Source organism: Anomaloglossus baeobatrachus, chromosome 4, assembly GCF_048569485.1.
Source record: "Anomaloglossus baeobatrachus isolate aAnoBae1 chromosome 4, aAnoBae1.hap1, whole genome shotgun sequence".
In the NCBI taxonomy this organism is placed as follows: Eukaryota; Metazoa; Chordata; class Amphibia; order Anura; family Aromobatidae; genus Anomaloglossus; species Anomaloglossus baeobatrachus.
Genome location: NC_134356.1, coordinates 579,691,717 through 579,703,736, shown reverse-complemented (window position 1 = coordinate 579,703,736; position 12,020 = coordinate 579,691,717). Strand labels below are relative to the sequence as shown.

General features: G+C 44.9%; 1 protein-coding gene across 1 annotated transcript in view; it reads left to right on the top strand.

Moving 5' to 3' along the window:
• Positions 1-11,385, top strand: part of ADGRA2 (adhesion G protein-coupled receptor A2) — a 281,780-nt gene extending 270,395 nt beyond the window's left edge. Inside the window, exons 13-19 of the mRNA XM_075346114.1 lie at positions 879-1,068; positions 1,931-2,139; positions 5,119-5,243; positions 5,334-5,457; positions 5,938-6,083; positions 7,353-7,442; positions 7,528-11,385. Of these exons, the coding sequence (XP_075202229.1) occupies positions 879-1,068; positions 1,931-2,139; positions 5,119-5,243; positions 5,334-5,457; positions 5,938-6,083; positions 7,353-7,442; positions 7,528-8,743 (2,100 nt within the window). The 3' untranslated portion in view covers positions 8,744-11,385. The remainder of the gene's footprint in view (positions 1-878; positions 1,069-1,930; positions 2,140-5,118; positions 5,244-5,333; positions 5,458-5,937; positions 6,084-7,352; positions 7,443-7,527) is intronic.
• The last annotated feature ends 635 nt before the right edge of the window (positions 11,386-12,020 follow it).

The window sequence follows — 12,020 nt, the reverse complement described above, 5'->3', positions numbered from 1 at the left end:
TGGCAGGTGACCCCCAGGGCAAGGCTTGACAAAGGTATGGACAGACAGAGAGTCTCTTGGACAGACATGTGCATCCGGGGTGGCCGAGACAGGTGGTACAGCAAGGATGAGCAGCCAGAGTCTCTAAGGCCGATGGGTGCAGCCAGGGTGGCTGAGGCAGGTGCAGCGTTGAGTGAGTCGGCGTCCCTGCAGGGAGTGGTGTAAGCAGTGCACTGGTGCCGCGGTGCTATAATTTGCTTATAGAGATAACAGTGCATTTGAACAAGCACACAGATCAGCAAACTGAGAGCCCATGGGGAAGCAAGCAGCTAATTTCTGTATAGAAATCATTGGGCTGGAGAGAGCTGTCTAGGATCTTGAGATGAATGTAACTACTAACTACTGCTCATAATCTGCCCAGTTCTGGTGGTTCATCTCCTTGAAAACAAACTGTACACTATATAAGGAAAAAGCTTTCACAGCAAGAGAATGGCAGCAAATAGAAAATCAAGTCCATGGGAAAATTTCTTATTTTCACGATGTCTAATTATAGCAATTTATTAACAAAAGAATACTCCTTTTAAATTTTTACTGCACCTCCACCAAAAAATGCAAGAAAAGTCATCAAAGTTATGAATCTTGAAAGAAGGGGAGGAGTAAACAAAAATCCAAAAATACCAGCCAGCTGCCACATTGTTTGGGTCTTTGTCAGCTAAAATGCCCATTATGGTGTGTCTAACCCTTCCATCAAGATCCTATAGTGAGATTTTTGGCGATTCTTCTACTTTCTCCTATACGTAACCAATAGTAATTTCTTATATAGCAACTACAGATGACACGAGGCATAATAAATGCAATGTCCATCTTTGATTGTACCTGTTTTCCTTCTTTCCCTCCAGAACAGCCTTGCTTTGGCCTCCGTCCATCTACCTCAAAGCCTCTTTGCTTTGTCCTCCTCTCAAACCTGCAAACTTCAAATCCTGGCCTTCAGGAATGGAAAGCTGTTTAGTATTGTAGGGAACTCATCACGATGGGCAGAAGATGGAAAAAAACGAAGTATCTCCACACCAGTCATATATGTTGGAACCCGTAAGTAAATACCAATGAATTTACAACAAAATCAGACAATTTTATTGGGAGTTTTATGTTTTTGGGTTTTGAAAATAAATTAGGTGTAAACTTAAGCGGCAGAAGTATAGGAGAAGAAATACATTCTGATATGATTTTTATGCTGCTTTTTATTAATATTTTCAGATGCCATAAAAATAAAGTGATTCAAATGTATTTAACCAATCAGAGATAATTTCCTCATGGCCGTTAATGGAGGGGCATGTGACCGTACATCAGCGGCCTCCATAGAATAACTGTGCATGCACCACTGCATATTTGTCACTTTCTAATGTCGAATGCGATGTTACAGAAGAAAAAAATCTGAAATAAAATAATTACTAAAGACATCCTAGTGCCTGACAACCTCATGTTCAAAAGTCCTTTTCCAACCTGGGCTGATTCAGCCCTCCTTAGGACAACCTGGTAGCTCCGAGATCCCCCAAAGTCACCATATTGATGCCGATCTTAACGTGGACACCTGATCCACATAACATAGGGTAACACAGAATTCCTGGACTCAAGCGATCCACCAGCCTCAGCCTCCCAGGAAGCTGGGATTACAGGTGCACCAAGCTGGCGGATCTCTTGAGTCCAGGAGTTCTGGGCTAACCTGTGCTACCAAACTTGTCCACTTTAAGTTTGTGGTGATTTTGGGGAATCTTGGAGCTCTCATGCTCAAAGGTGTAGCAGTTCAGTATTTCCTAAGCACACTCCATGCCTATCTCACGTGAAGATGGATTGGCACCAGAGATGTATAAGAGCAGCTTGGCATGCAGCCGGTCCATATATCATGTCTATTTTTCATGATGCTTGATCAGGGTACTGTATGATTTTTTTTCAGGAGGTTGTGGCATTGCCAACCTAACAGAACCGGTCACGGTTACTCTCCGGCACCTTGTGAAAGGATCTGACCCACTTCCAGCACAGTGGAACTTCAAAGCCTTGGAAGGATATGGAGGCTGGAGCTCTGAGGGCTGTCATCTACTATCAGAGGAGCCAAATATCACCAGCATGCAATGCCTACAGCTCAGCAATTTTGCCGTCCTGACGGTAATTTCATGTCATCCATTTCTCTTTGCCTCTGCTAAGATATGTTGTATCTACCTGAAACAACTGAATATTACGCACTGAGTCCAATACTAATCTTAAAAGATTTTTCCCGTCACTAAAAATTTAAAGGGAATCTAAGAGCAGGTTTTTGTCACTTCATCTGTTAGCAGCATGACTCCAGCAATGTATCACTTACTGGGCTACTTGCTGCAGTTTTTATAAGACCACTATATTATTCTTTTGTTAACTCGTATAGAAAAGGTGATATCACGTAGATCAACAACATGATGGCATTTTAAATCATAGCAATCAATTCTGAATATTCCAACATGTAATGGTGAATCAGGCTTAATATATTACCGTATTTTTCGCTTTATAAGACGCACTGGAATATAAGACGCACCCCAAACTTAGACATAAAAAAAGGTAAAAAAAAGAAAAATGGGGTCCGTCTTATACTCCGGTGTTCTCTTACCGGAGGGGGGCAGCAGTGGTGGTGAAGCGGGGTCACAGGAGGCACAGGTTGTGCTGGCAGGCGCGGCAGGTCAGTGGCAGCGGGGTCCGTGGTTGCAGGTGCCGTGGCGTCCGTGGTTGCAGGCGCGGTGGCATCCGCGGTGGCAGGATCCGTGGGGTCCGTGGTGGCGGCAGCAGCCGTGGCGTGTGAGCCGTGCAGCAGGCCGGTGCAGTGAGTGTCCGCGGTCCCGGTTCAGTGGTGGCAGCGGCGGCGGCGACTGCTCAGTGGTGGCAGGGACTGCTCAGTGGTGGAGTGTGTCCGCGGTCCCGGTTCAGTGGTGGCAGTGGCGGCGACGGCTCAGTGGTGGGAGTGGCGGCGACGGCTCAGTGGTGGCAGCGGCAGGGACTGCTCAGTGGTGGCGTGTGTCCGCGGTCCCGGTTCAGTGGTGGCAGCGGCGGCGGCTCAGTGGTGGGAGCGGCGGCGACGGCTCAGTGGTGGAGTGTGTCCGCGGTCCCGATTCAAGTAATGGCGCCCGGAGCGACGCATGCGCAGATGGAGCTCTCATCCAAGGGCTCCATCTGCGCACGCGCTGACTCCCGGAGCAGCGCGTGCGCAGATGGAGCTCTCATCCAAGAGCTCCACCGGCGCCATCATTTGAAAGTGGGACCGCGGACAACTGGTAAGCTGCACAGCCGCCCGCCCCGCATGCACAGAGTGGCAGCCAGCAGGCTGCCCGCCCACTCTGCGTACAAGCCGCCGGGTACCTGTGCTTGCGTGCGGTGGCAGCCGGGTACCCATGGCTGTGTGCGGGCGGCAGATGGGTGACTGTGTGAGGGCGGCAGCCGGGTACCTGCACGGGCACCCGACTGCCGCTCGCACACAGCACCCGGCTGCCGCCCGCACACAGCCATGGGTACCCGTCTGCCACCGCATGCAAGCACAGGTACCTGGCTGCCGACCCCACACAGCACCCGCTGCCGCCCGCACACAGCCACGGGTACCCGGCTGCCGCTGCATGCAAGTACAGGTACCCGGCCGCTTGCATGCAGCCACAGGCACCCGCCCGATCGCCTCAGACAGGACCCCCCCCCCCCCCCGCTACCGCTTTATAAGACGCACCCCCCATTTTCCTCCCAAAATTTGGGGAGGAAAAGTGCGTCTTATAAAGCGAAAAATACGGTACATATTTGAAAAGGTTAAAGAGGACCAACCACTAAGATTTTCCTATATAAACTAAAGCCAGTGCTATACTGGCGCTATCAGGCTGATTCTAAATATACCTTTAGTTGTGAGAACGAATGTATACTTTCTGAAATACAGACAAGTAAAGTTTGTGAAATGCACTGTTATTTGATTGATAGCAGCTACAGAATATCTAATGGGTGGTCACGTGTTGCTAGTTATTTCCGCCCGGTCTGCCTGGAGATCCCTTGTGGGGGTGGTGCCCTCTATTTGATATATATTTGAAAAGTTCTACAATTACATTGTCACTCAGACTAAAATTTAGATAAATCATAACAATAATCAAATTAAAAATGAACAAGACTTTTATAACTCAGGGTTTGATGAAAATCATTATTTTGCCTGTGGTGGTTCTACCAGTTCTCTGAATGCTGAGCTCGGTATAATCCCACCCACACCACTAATTGGCAGTATTCTGTGCATAGGCAGAAAGCTGCAAATCAGAGGTTGGGTATGGTTAGACTACCTGGCAGCAGATTTACTAGACCTCTAGTGATAATCTCCTAATGATAATATATTGATTTTACCAAAACTAGAGCAAGCAGCCTAGTAGATGATATTTCACTGGAATCAAGATTTCTGCTATAATATGATGCTACACTTAGATTAGGTGGCAAACACCTGGTGAAAGGTTCTGTCATGGTTCTGATCCATGGTACTCTGCTCTCCAGCAGAGCCGGTGTTCTGTTTTGTATTTTGCCCTGGTGGACGGGTGTTTCCCATGCTCGGTTCGTGCGCTAGTGTTGGGAGGGGCCTCTTTCCAGGCCGCCAGTCATTGTTCCTGTCTGCAGTAAGTGCTCTGATTCCCGATTGTGCTTTAATCTTGTCCTCCTACCTCGGACCTCTTGTTTTTCCTTTCCTCCCGTGTCCCTGACTCTGACATTGCTCCCCAGCTCCTGACCTCCGGCTTATACCCCGACCTCGACTCCGTTTCCCCCAGTGTACCTTACATGACCTCCTGACTTCTGACCTCTAGCTTGTGCTCTGACCTCGGCTTTGCTTCATCCCTGTGTTCCATACGTGACCTCCTGGCTCCTGACCTCCAGTTTGTTGGACTTCCCCATCACTAAGTGCTTCTGGTGACACCTAGTAGTAGTTCGTCACAGGTTCCTTTTAAGAGCTAAAACACTCAAAATTCTCTAAATAATAAGAAACAATCACCTTACCTTTTTCTGGTATAAGATACATGCTTTCTTCTAATACTGGACCTTTGTTTTATTTTTCTTCTGATGGGTTTTACTGACAGATATTTTATATGGTAATTAGTATGTATTTCCTGGCAGGAAGTGAACACTTTCCCATCACCAACTCAACATGGCACCGACATCCTCCACCAAGTCATCTACTGTACGGCCGTACTTCTCCTCTGCCTCTTCACCACCATTATCACGTACATTGTGAACCACAGGTTGGTGAGGTCTTTGAAAACTTCACTCATTAGCAACATTATGATTAGAAATTGATATGATGATATGACTTTTTTTGTATATGTTCTCAGCTCCATCCAGATCTCCCGGAAAGGTTGGCACATGCTTCTCAACCTCTGCTTCCACATTGCAATGACATCAGCTGTGTTTGCCGGGGGAATTACTCTTACCGGATACCTCATCGTGTGCCAAGCTGTAAGTGCTCTTCAGAACTTAGTCTTTTAGGGAATTAAAAATGCCCGTTCCTTACAAAGCTCACATAAACAAATGTGTAACACCAGATCATGGCATTTCTTTCATGTTCACATAACACAAATTGTATATGATGTGCATTTTGGCAGGTCAAAAAATTAACCCTATTGTATAATGTACAGATTATTTTTTGGCATTACGGTTTCAAGGAGGTTGTCCAGGATTAGAAAAACATGTTTTTTTGTTTGTTTTTTTTTACTTTTAATAAAAAAATAATCCCATGTCTTAGTGTGGCCCAAAAGTAGAAGTGTCATTCTATTTGTTAAACAGTCTACTTGAAAGCTGCTTTTCCAACTTGTGAAAACCTTCCCCTACTTAGAACTTTCCAAGAATCCCATAAAAGATCCCATACTGTAAAGGTTTATTAATAGAGCTCACGCAAGTCAGTCATCCAGCAATTAAGGTCCATATGTTCCTTCTCAGGTCAGCATCATTCTGCACTATTCGTCCTTGTCTACTCTTCTTTGGATGGGGCTTAAAGCCAGAGTTATCTACAAGGAGTTGACTCACAAACCTCAACCACAGCAGGAAGGAGAAGTGACACAGCCTCCACACAGGCCGATGCTCAGGTAATCTCAGAGAACAATATGTATTATTAAAGGGGTTGTCCACTCTCTTGCAACCCACATCTCAATTACTGTTTCTCCATAGAATGAAAAAAGCCTGTATTCATCCCCAAGCCCGGCCTCATTCCAACAATATCGGCCTTGGGTGATGTTGTTATGTCACGTGAGCCCTACAGTCAATCACTGGCCACCAATGAGCTGTTTCACTTTCACTTCCTTCAGAAACTGACATCCAAAAGAAGTGAAGGCTACTGCTGTTTTCTCTTCCAGATGTTAGTTATGTCCAAAGGAAGTAAGAGCGAAGCAGCGCTGATTGGATGCGGGACTCACGTGATACAGCAACATTATGCGAGTGCCGGAATACCCAGTGCTGACATCCCTGGAAGTGTTTCGGTAATGGGAGTGAATACAGGCTGTTCTTCATTTTACATTGGGGAGCATAGTAATTGAGAAGAGGATGTCTGAGTAGTGGACAACCCTTTTAATGAGTCCACAGTCCTCAATGATTTTTCCTGTGATCATCCTTTTTATCTTTAGGCTCTGTAATGATATATACAGATGAATGGTACCAGTACTTTTATAACATAATGCATTTATGTACTCATCCGTTGGATCAGTCACAACCATTTAATAAAACGACTTACATCCCTAAATATGGCTGTTTTTTTAACATGAGAGGATGGTATCTAGTAAACATTTACTTTTTGGAAAGATTTTTTTTTACATCCCACACAAAACCTCTCATGATCTGTTGTGACCTTCTATGGCCCGAAAACACATGATTGTATGTCACCGATGACAATATGATGGGAGATTTTACCATTGTATACTCTAATTATAGAGGCAAACTACTGTACCATCCTCGTTAACTCCGGCTTTCTTTATGTACAAAAGTTCTTGATAAAGACCATTTTTGGTCGAAACGTTGGACGTTATCTGTTCTTTTTACTTGCCAGATCACAATTAAATAAAATATACTCTTTGCAGCAAAAATTTCTACTTTGTCTTCTTCATTGCTGAGGTTTGCTTAACACTAAGCCAGGGCTACTGTGCTTTCCTCGTGCAAGAACATGTTTTAAGCAGCGCTGCCGGTCTCTCCTCAAGTTGGTTCATAATGTACATTTTAGAGATGATGATATGAGACCATTAAGTAGCTTGTAAAAACTTTTATCCAAAATAACATAAATAAATAACATATACTGTAATAATAAGTCTTGATGAAATCTGACATCTAAGCCTATGTACACAACCACTCTCATTTTTGTTTTCTAGGTTCTACTTGATCGCTGGAGGGATTCCCCTGATCATATGCGGCATCACTGCTGCTGTGAACATCAACAATTACAGAGAGAACAGTCCTTAGTAAGTGTCCTACCTGGGAAATCCTTGCTGTAGTGTCCATTCTGGTGAGATGTAATTGCATACTTACATATGTCTTTTTCCTCAGCTGCTGTTTGGTATGGAGGCCAAGTCTCGGTGCTTTCTATGTACCTGCGGGTCTCATCCTGCTCGTCACATGGATATATCTTCTTTGTGCTGGGATAAATTTAAAGCGACAGCCTACGGAACAAAAGGATCTTGCGGAGACCAATGATGCACAGCAAGCACATGGTGGGATAAGTCATCTTCTGAGTGATTCCACTTCTATATCTGTGACCCTTAACTCAGCGACCCCGGCGGATGTAGACACTGTGTATTCCTTGCAAGTGCAGTTCTGGTCTCTGGTGATTGTCCATATATTGTATCTTGTCCTCTGGATTTTTGGAGCCTTTGCTGTATCACAAGAATGGTATTTAAATGTTATCTTTAGCTATCTCTATGGGGTTACAGCAGTTGCCCTAGGGCTGTTCATCTTTATTCACCACTGTGTGCGACGTCAAGATGTCCAGCGCTCTTGGTTTTCTTGCTGCCCTTCGTATACAGACTCATTACCAATCCAAGCATATGTGCACACCAGCTCCCCTGTTGATGACTCCCCGCAGGTGTATATGGGGTGTAATCCCGAAGTGGAACACTCTGTTAAGTCTACATCATCCCCAAGCAACAGTATTAACTCTAGTACTGGACCTTGCAAAATTACCAATCTGCAGGTGGCTCAGAGCCAGGCAGAAATCTGCCCACCAAAGCCACCTAGCTGTGAAGACAGCGAACCAACCAACAATAAGTTTGTGACTGCTCCAAGTCGATATATGAACAATTTGCATGGTCGTAGAAACCATAAAAGCAGAACTAAGCAGTACCGGGAAGGAAAGCACCACAGGTTAAAGGTGTTACGTGGACCCTCTTCTGACCTGCCTTCCAGCGAAAGTGGCAGTGTCCACAATAGCCACTCGGAAAGCTATCATAGCAAGAACAGCCCTTTGAACAATGGAAGGGGGGTGGCAGCTAGGGACCCTGAGGGTGCACTTACCCACTCTGAAGGAAGTGACAGCAGTGGGCAACAGGCACAGGACTTTGCCAAGGCGCAGAGAAAAAGTGCAAGTCGGGATAACCTAAAACAAGCAAACAGCATGGAAAGGGAGACCAAGCGAAGGTCCTACCCTCTCAACACAGGCAACCAGAATGGGGTCTTAAAGGGTAGCAAGTACGACATCAACCTTGCACCTGCGGAGAGCACTACAGTCATGAAGACGGGTCTCTGGAAGAGTGAAACTACTGTGTAGTTTGTGATTAACAAAAACAGCATGTGCCACACGTCAAAAAACAAAATGACCCATATGCCAACACGTGCTAGGAAAATGGGCTCTCCCCAGCCATGTGTTGGTTGGTGCAATCACCTTGCATCTGACCTATGTGAACGCCAAGAATATATGTGCCAAAGTGTTTATGTATGTGTAATGGCAGAGATCACATTGGCTTATGGTAATGTCCACGCATCGGTTTGAGGATTGTGCCATGTGTTGTACAGAGGATTTGCGTTATCTCGTGAAAGCCGTTCAGGGATGAAGTATCAAGGAAATAACTGGATTCATTTATAGTGTTTCAGACCTTGGAAAATACTTCCGGCTTGTGAATTTCGCAAAGGGATCTCTATGACATAAACATAGCTCAAGTTCAAAATCCAAGAGGAGTCAAGTCAGTAGCCAGATTATAAAATTACTGGTCTCTGTCACTTTTGACAACCTAAGTGCCTTCTAAGCTTCTTGTGTTTTCCTCAATTAGCACTTTCTAAGCAATCTCTTCTCTGAAGCATCCATTGGATGGTGCACTTATACAGATCACCTTTCACGCTTGTATTTCGCACCTTTATGTAGATTTCGCCTAACCCAATGAGCCAACTTTGACCCAAATTGATAGACTCTATTATTTTGCCATGTGCCTTAATATAGCCTTGAAAAGGAATTTAAGGGCACATTTCATTTCAAAATTTAATAGAATTAAAAAATTCATTACAGTCTATATCTTGGTACAATCAGTCACAGTGACCGAAATTGCTGCCTTTGACCATATTGGTGCTTCAGAAGCATTGTCATTGTTTTTTTTACTTATTTGTATCATACAAAATTGATGACAATCCCAACGGATATTAACGAAATTCACTTTTGCATGTTATTTGTGTAAACGTTTTTTTTTTTTTTTTAAATGTGTTATATCAGAGGGAAACATTTATTTTTCAAATATAGAATTATATTGTATATTGTATAGACAGATCAGGATCACTTTTTTGAGACCTGTTTAAATTTCCATATCAGTATTAAACCTTGTCTCTGTGAATGAAAATGCAAACTTTAATCATGAAAAAAAATTGTATGTGTATGCAATGTTATATAAAAGGTTCCAGATGTGATCAAATCGTATGCAGGTCGAAGAAATCTAGAATTAGTGAGACAATATATGGTGCAGAGGTTATGACATGCCTTTACTAATGGAGCTTCAGCTCCTATGATGTGTCTGTTTTAGTAAATACCGTATTTGTCATTTTATAAGACGCACCGGACTATAAGACGCACCCCAGATTTAGAGAAAAAGAAAAATATGGGGTCAGTCTTACACACCGATGGTGCCTTACCAGGGGGACGGGCGCTAGCGGTGATGGAGTGGGATCACAGGAGGCAGGGGCAGTGGTGGAGTAGGGCAATGCTGCAAGAGGTGTGCGGGTGTCACGGATGCTCGTTGCAGGCAATGTGAAGCAGGAGCATCCAGAAACTGTCGGCGGTGCAGGCTTCAAAGAAATGGTGCCCCCATTTTCCTTAAGTCTGCTGCTAGGGAGATCAATGGACCAGAGGCGGCGCATGTGCGCAGATGAGATCTTTAGCCAAGAGCTAAATCTGCGCATGCGCCAACTGCAGGCGCCATTATTTGAAGCCTGCACCACCGTCATTTTCAGGATGGCCTCTGCCTTCAGCACAGCCTGACATTAGCACTGCCCACAGCATCAGCACTGCCCCGCACTCAGCACTACATTCGCCTTATCAGATGCACCCGCACTTAAAGTGCATCTTATAACCTGAAAAATATGGTACGTTTATGCTCCATAAAATAATAATTCTGTAGCATCTTTTCTGAAAATTCTGCATTGTGCCATCACTATGTAATTCTTCATAGAAACGTGAATAAACTAACAACCGTGCATTAGCATTCTGCTTCTCTACAAGTCATGTCTCTACCTTATCTGATGTTGTCAGCACTGAATAGACAGTGTCAGAGGGTGTAGGGACATAGCCCCATTGAAAATGTCAATGCTAATACCCAGTTGTTATTCTATATTGAATTGCAAGTTAATACTAACACAGACATGTTGGGATGGCTGATGGAGCCATTTTAAATATGAACCAAAGATTTTTTTGTCTGCAGGGAAAAATGAAAATTGTCTTGCGGAGAGAGTCTCCAACCTAAATCCTCTAAATAGTCACTAGGTGCTATACCAGCAATTACAAAGTTCCAGAGCATTTAAGTGTTATTCTCAAATTGTCTCTTGAGCAGCCTAGGGCTTTCCAATCTCTTTACTTCCTGGCAAGGGGTCTCTCCTCCTGGAGTGACAATTCTAGTGAAAGGTAGTATTAGTAGAATGATAAATCTCAGCACAAGTTCTGCTATAAAGGCCACGTCTCACTAAGCGACATCGCTACTGAGTCACAGTTTTTGTGATGCAACAGCGATCTTGCTAGCGACGTCGCTGTGTGTGACATTCAGCAACAACCTGGCCCCTGCTGTGAGGTCGCCGGTCGTTGCTGAATGTCCTGGACCATTTTTTAGTCGTTGCTCTCCCGCTGTGAAGCAAACATCGCTGTGTGAGACAGCGAGAGAGCATCGATCTGAATGAGCAGGGAGTCGGCTTCTGCGGACGCTGGTAACCAAGGTACACATCGGGTAACCAAGCAAAGCACTTTGCTTAGCTACCTGATATTTACCTTGGTTACCAGCGTCCGCAGCTTCTAGAAGCCGGCTCCCTGCACACGTAGCCAAGGTACACATCGGGTAACTATAAGCAAAGCGCTTTGCTTAGTAACCCGATGTGTACCATGGTTACGAAGCACAGCGTCGTTACATGGGTCGCTGGTGGCTAGTGGCTGATCTCTGATCACTGTGGAGATCTGCCTGCCTGTTTGACAGCTCACCAGCGACCATGTAGCGACGCTCCAGCGATCCCTGCCAGGTCAGATGGCTGGTGGGATCTCTGGAGCGTTGATAACTGTGATGGTACCTTAACACATTTAGCTATCCGTTGTTTGTTTTGGAGTTTACACTATTATGAGTATATTTACATATACAGATAACAGGGCTTTTGAACAAACACAGAAATCAGTTAGATCTGTGATTAGGGGACCTCCCCTAAAGCAGAGTGAGGGCTGGTGAGTTTGCAAGATTTATAACAGAAGCTTGTCAGGAGCTCAGAGGGAAAAGAGCAGCTAACTGCTGCATAGAAATAAATTGGAAAGAGCTTGCTGGTATATTAAGAGTTAACCCCTCTCCTGGGATGTAGCTCCAGTGCAAACCTTC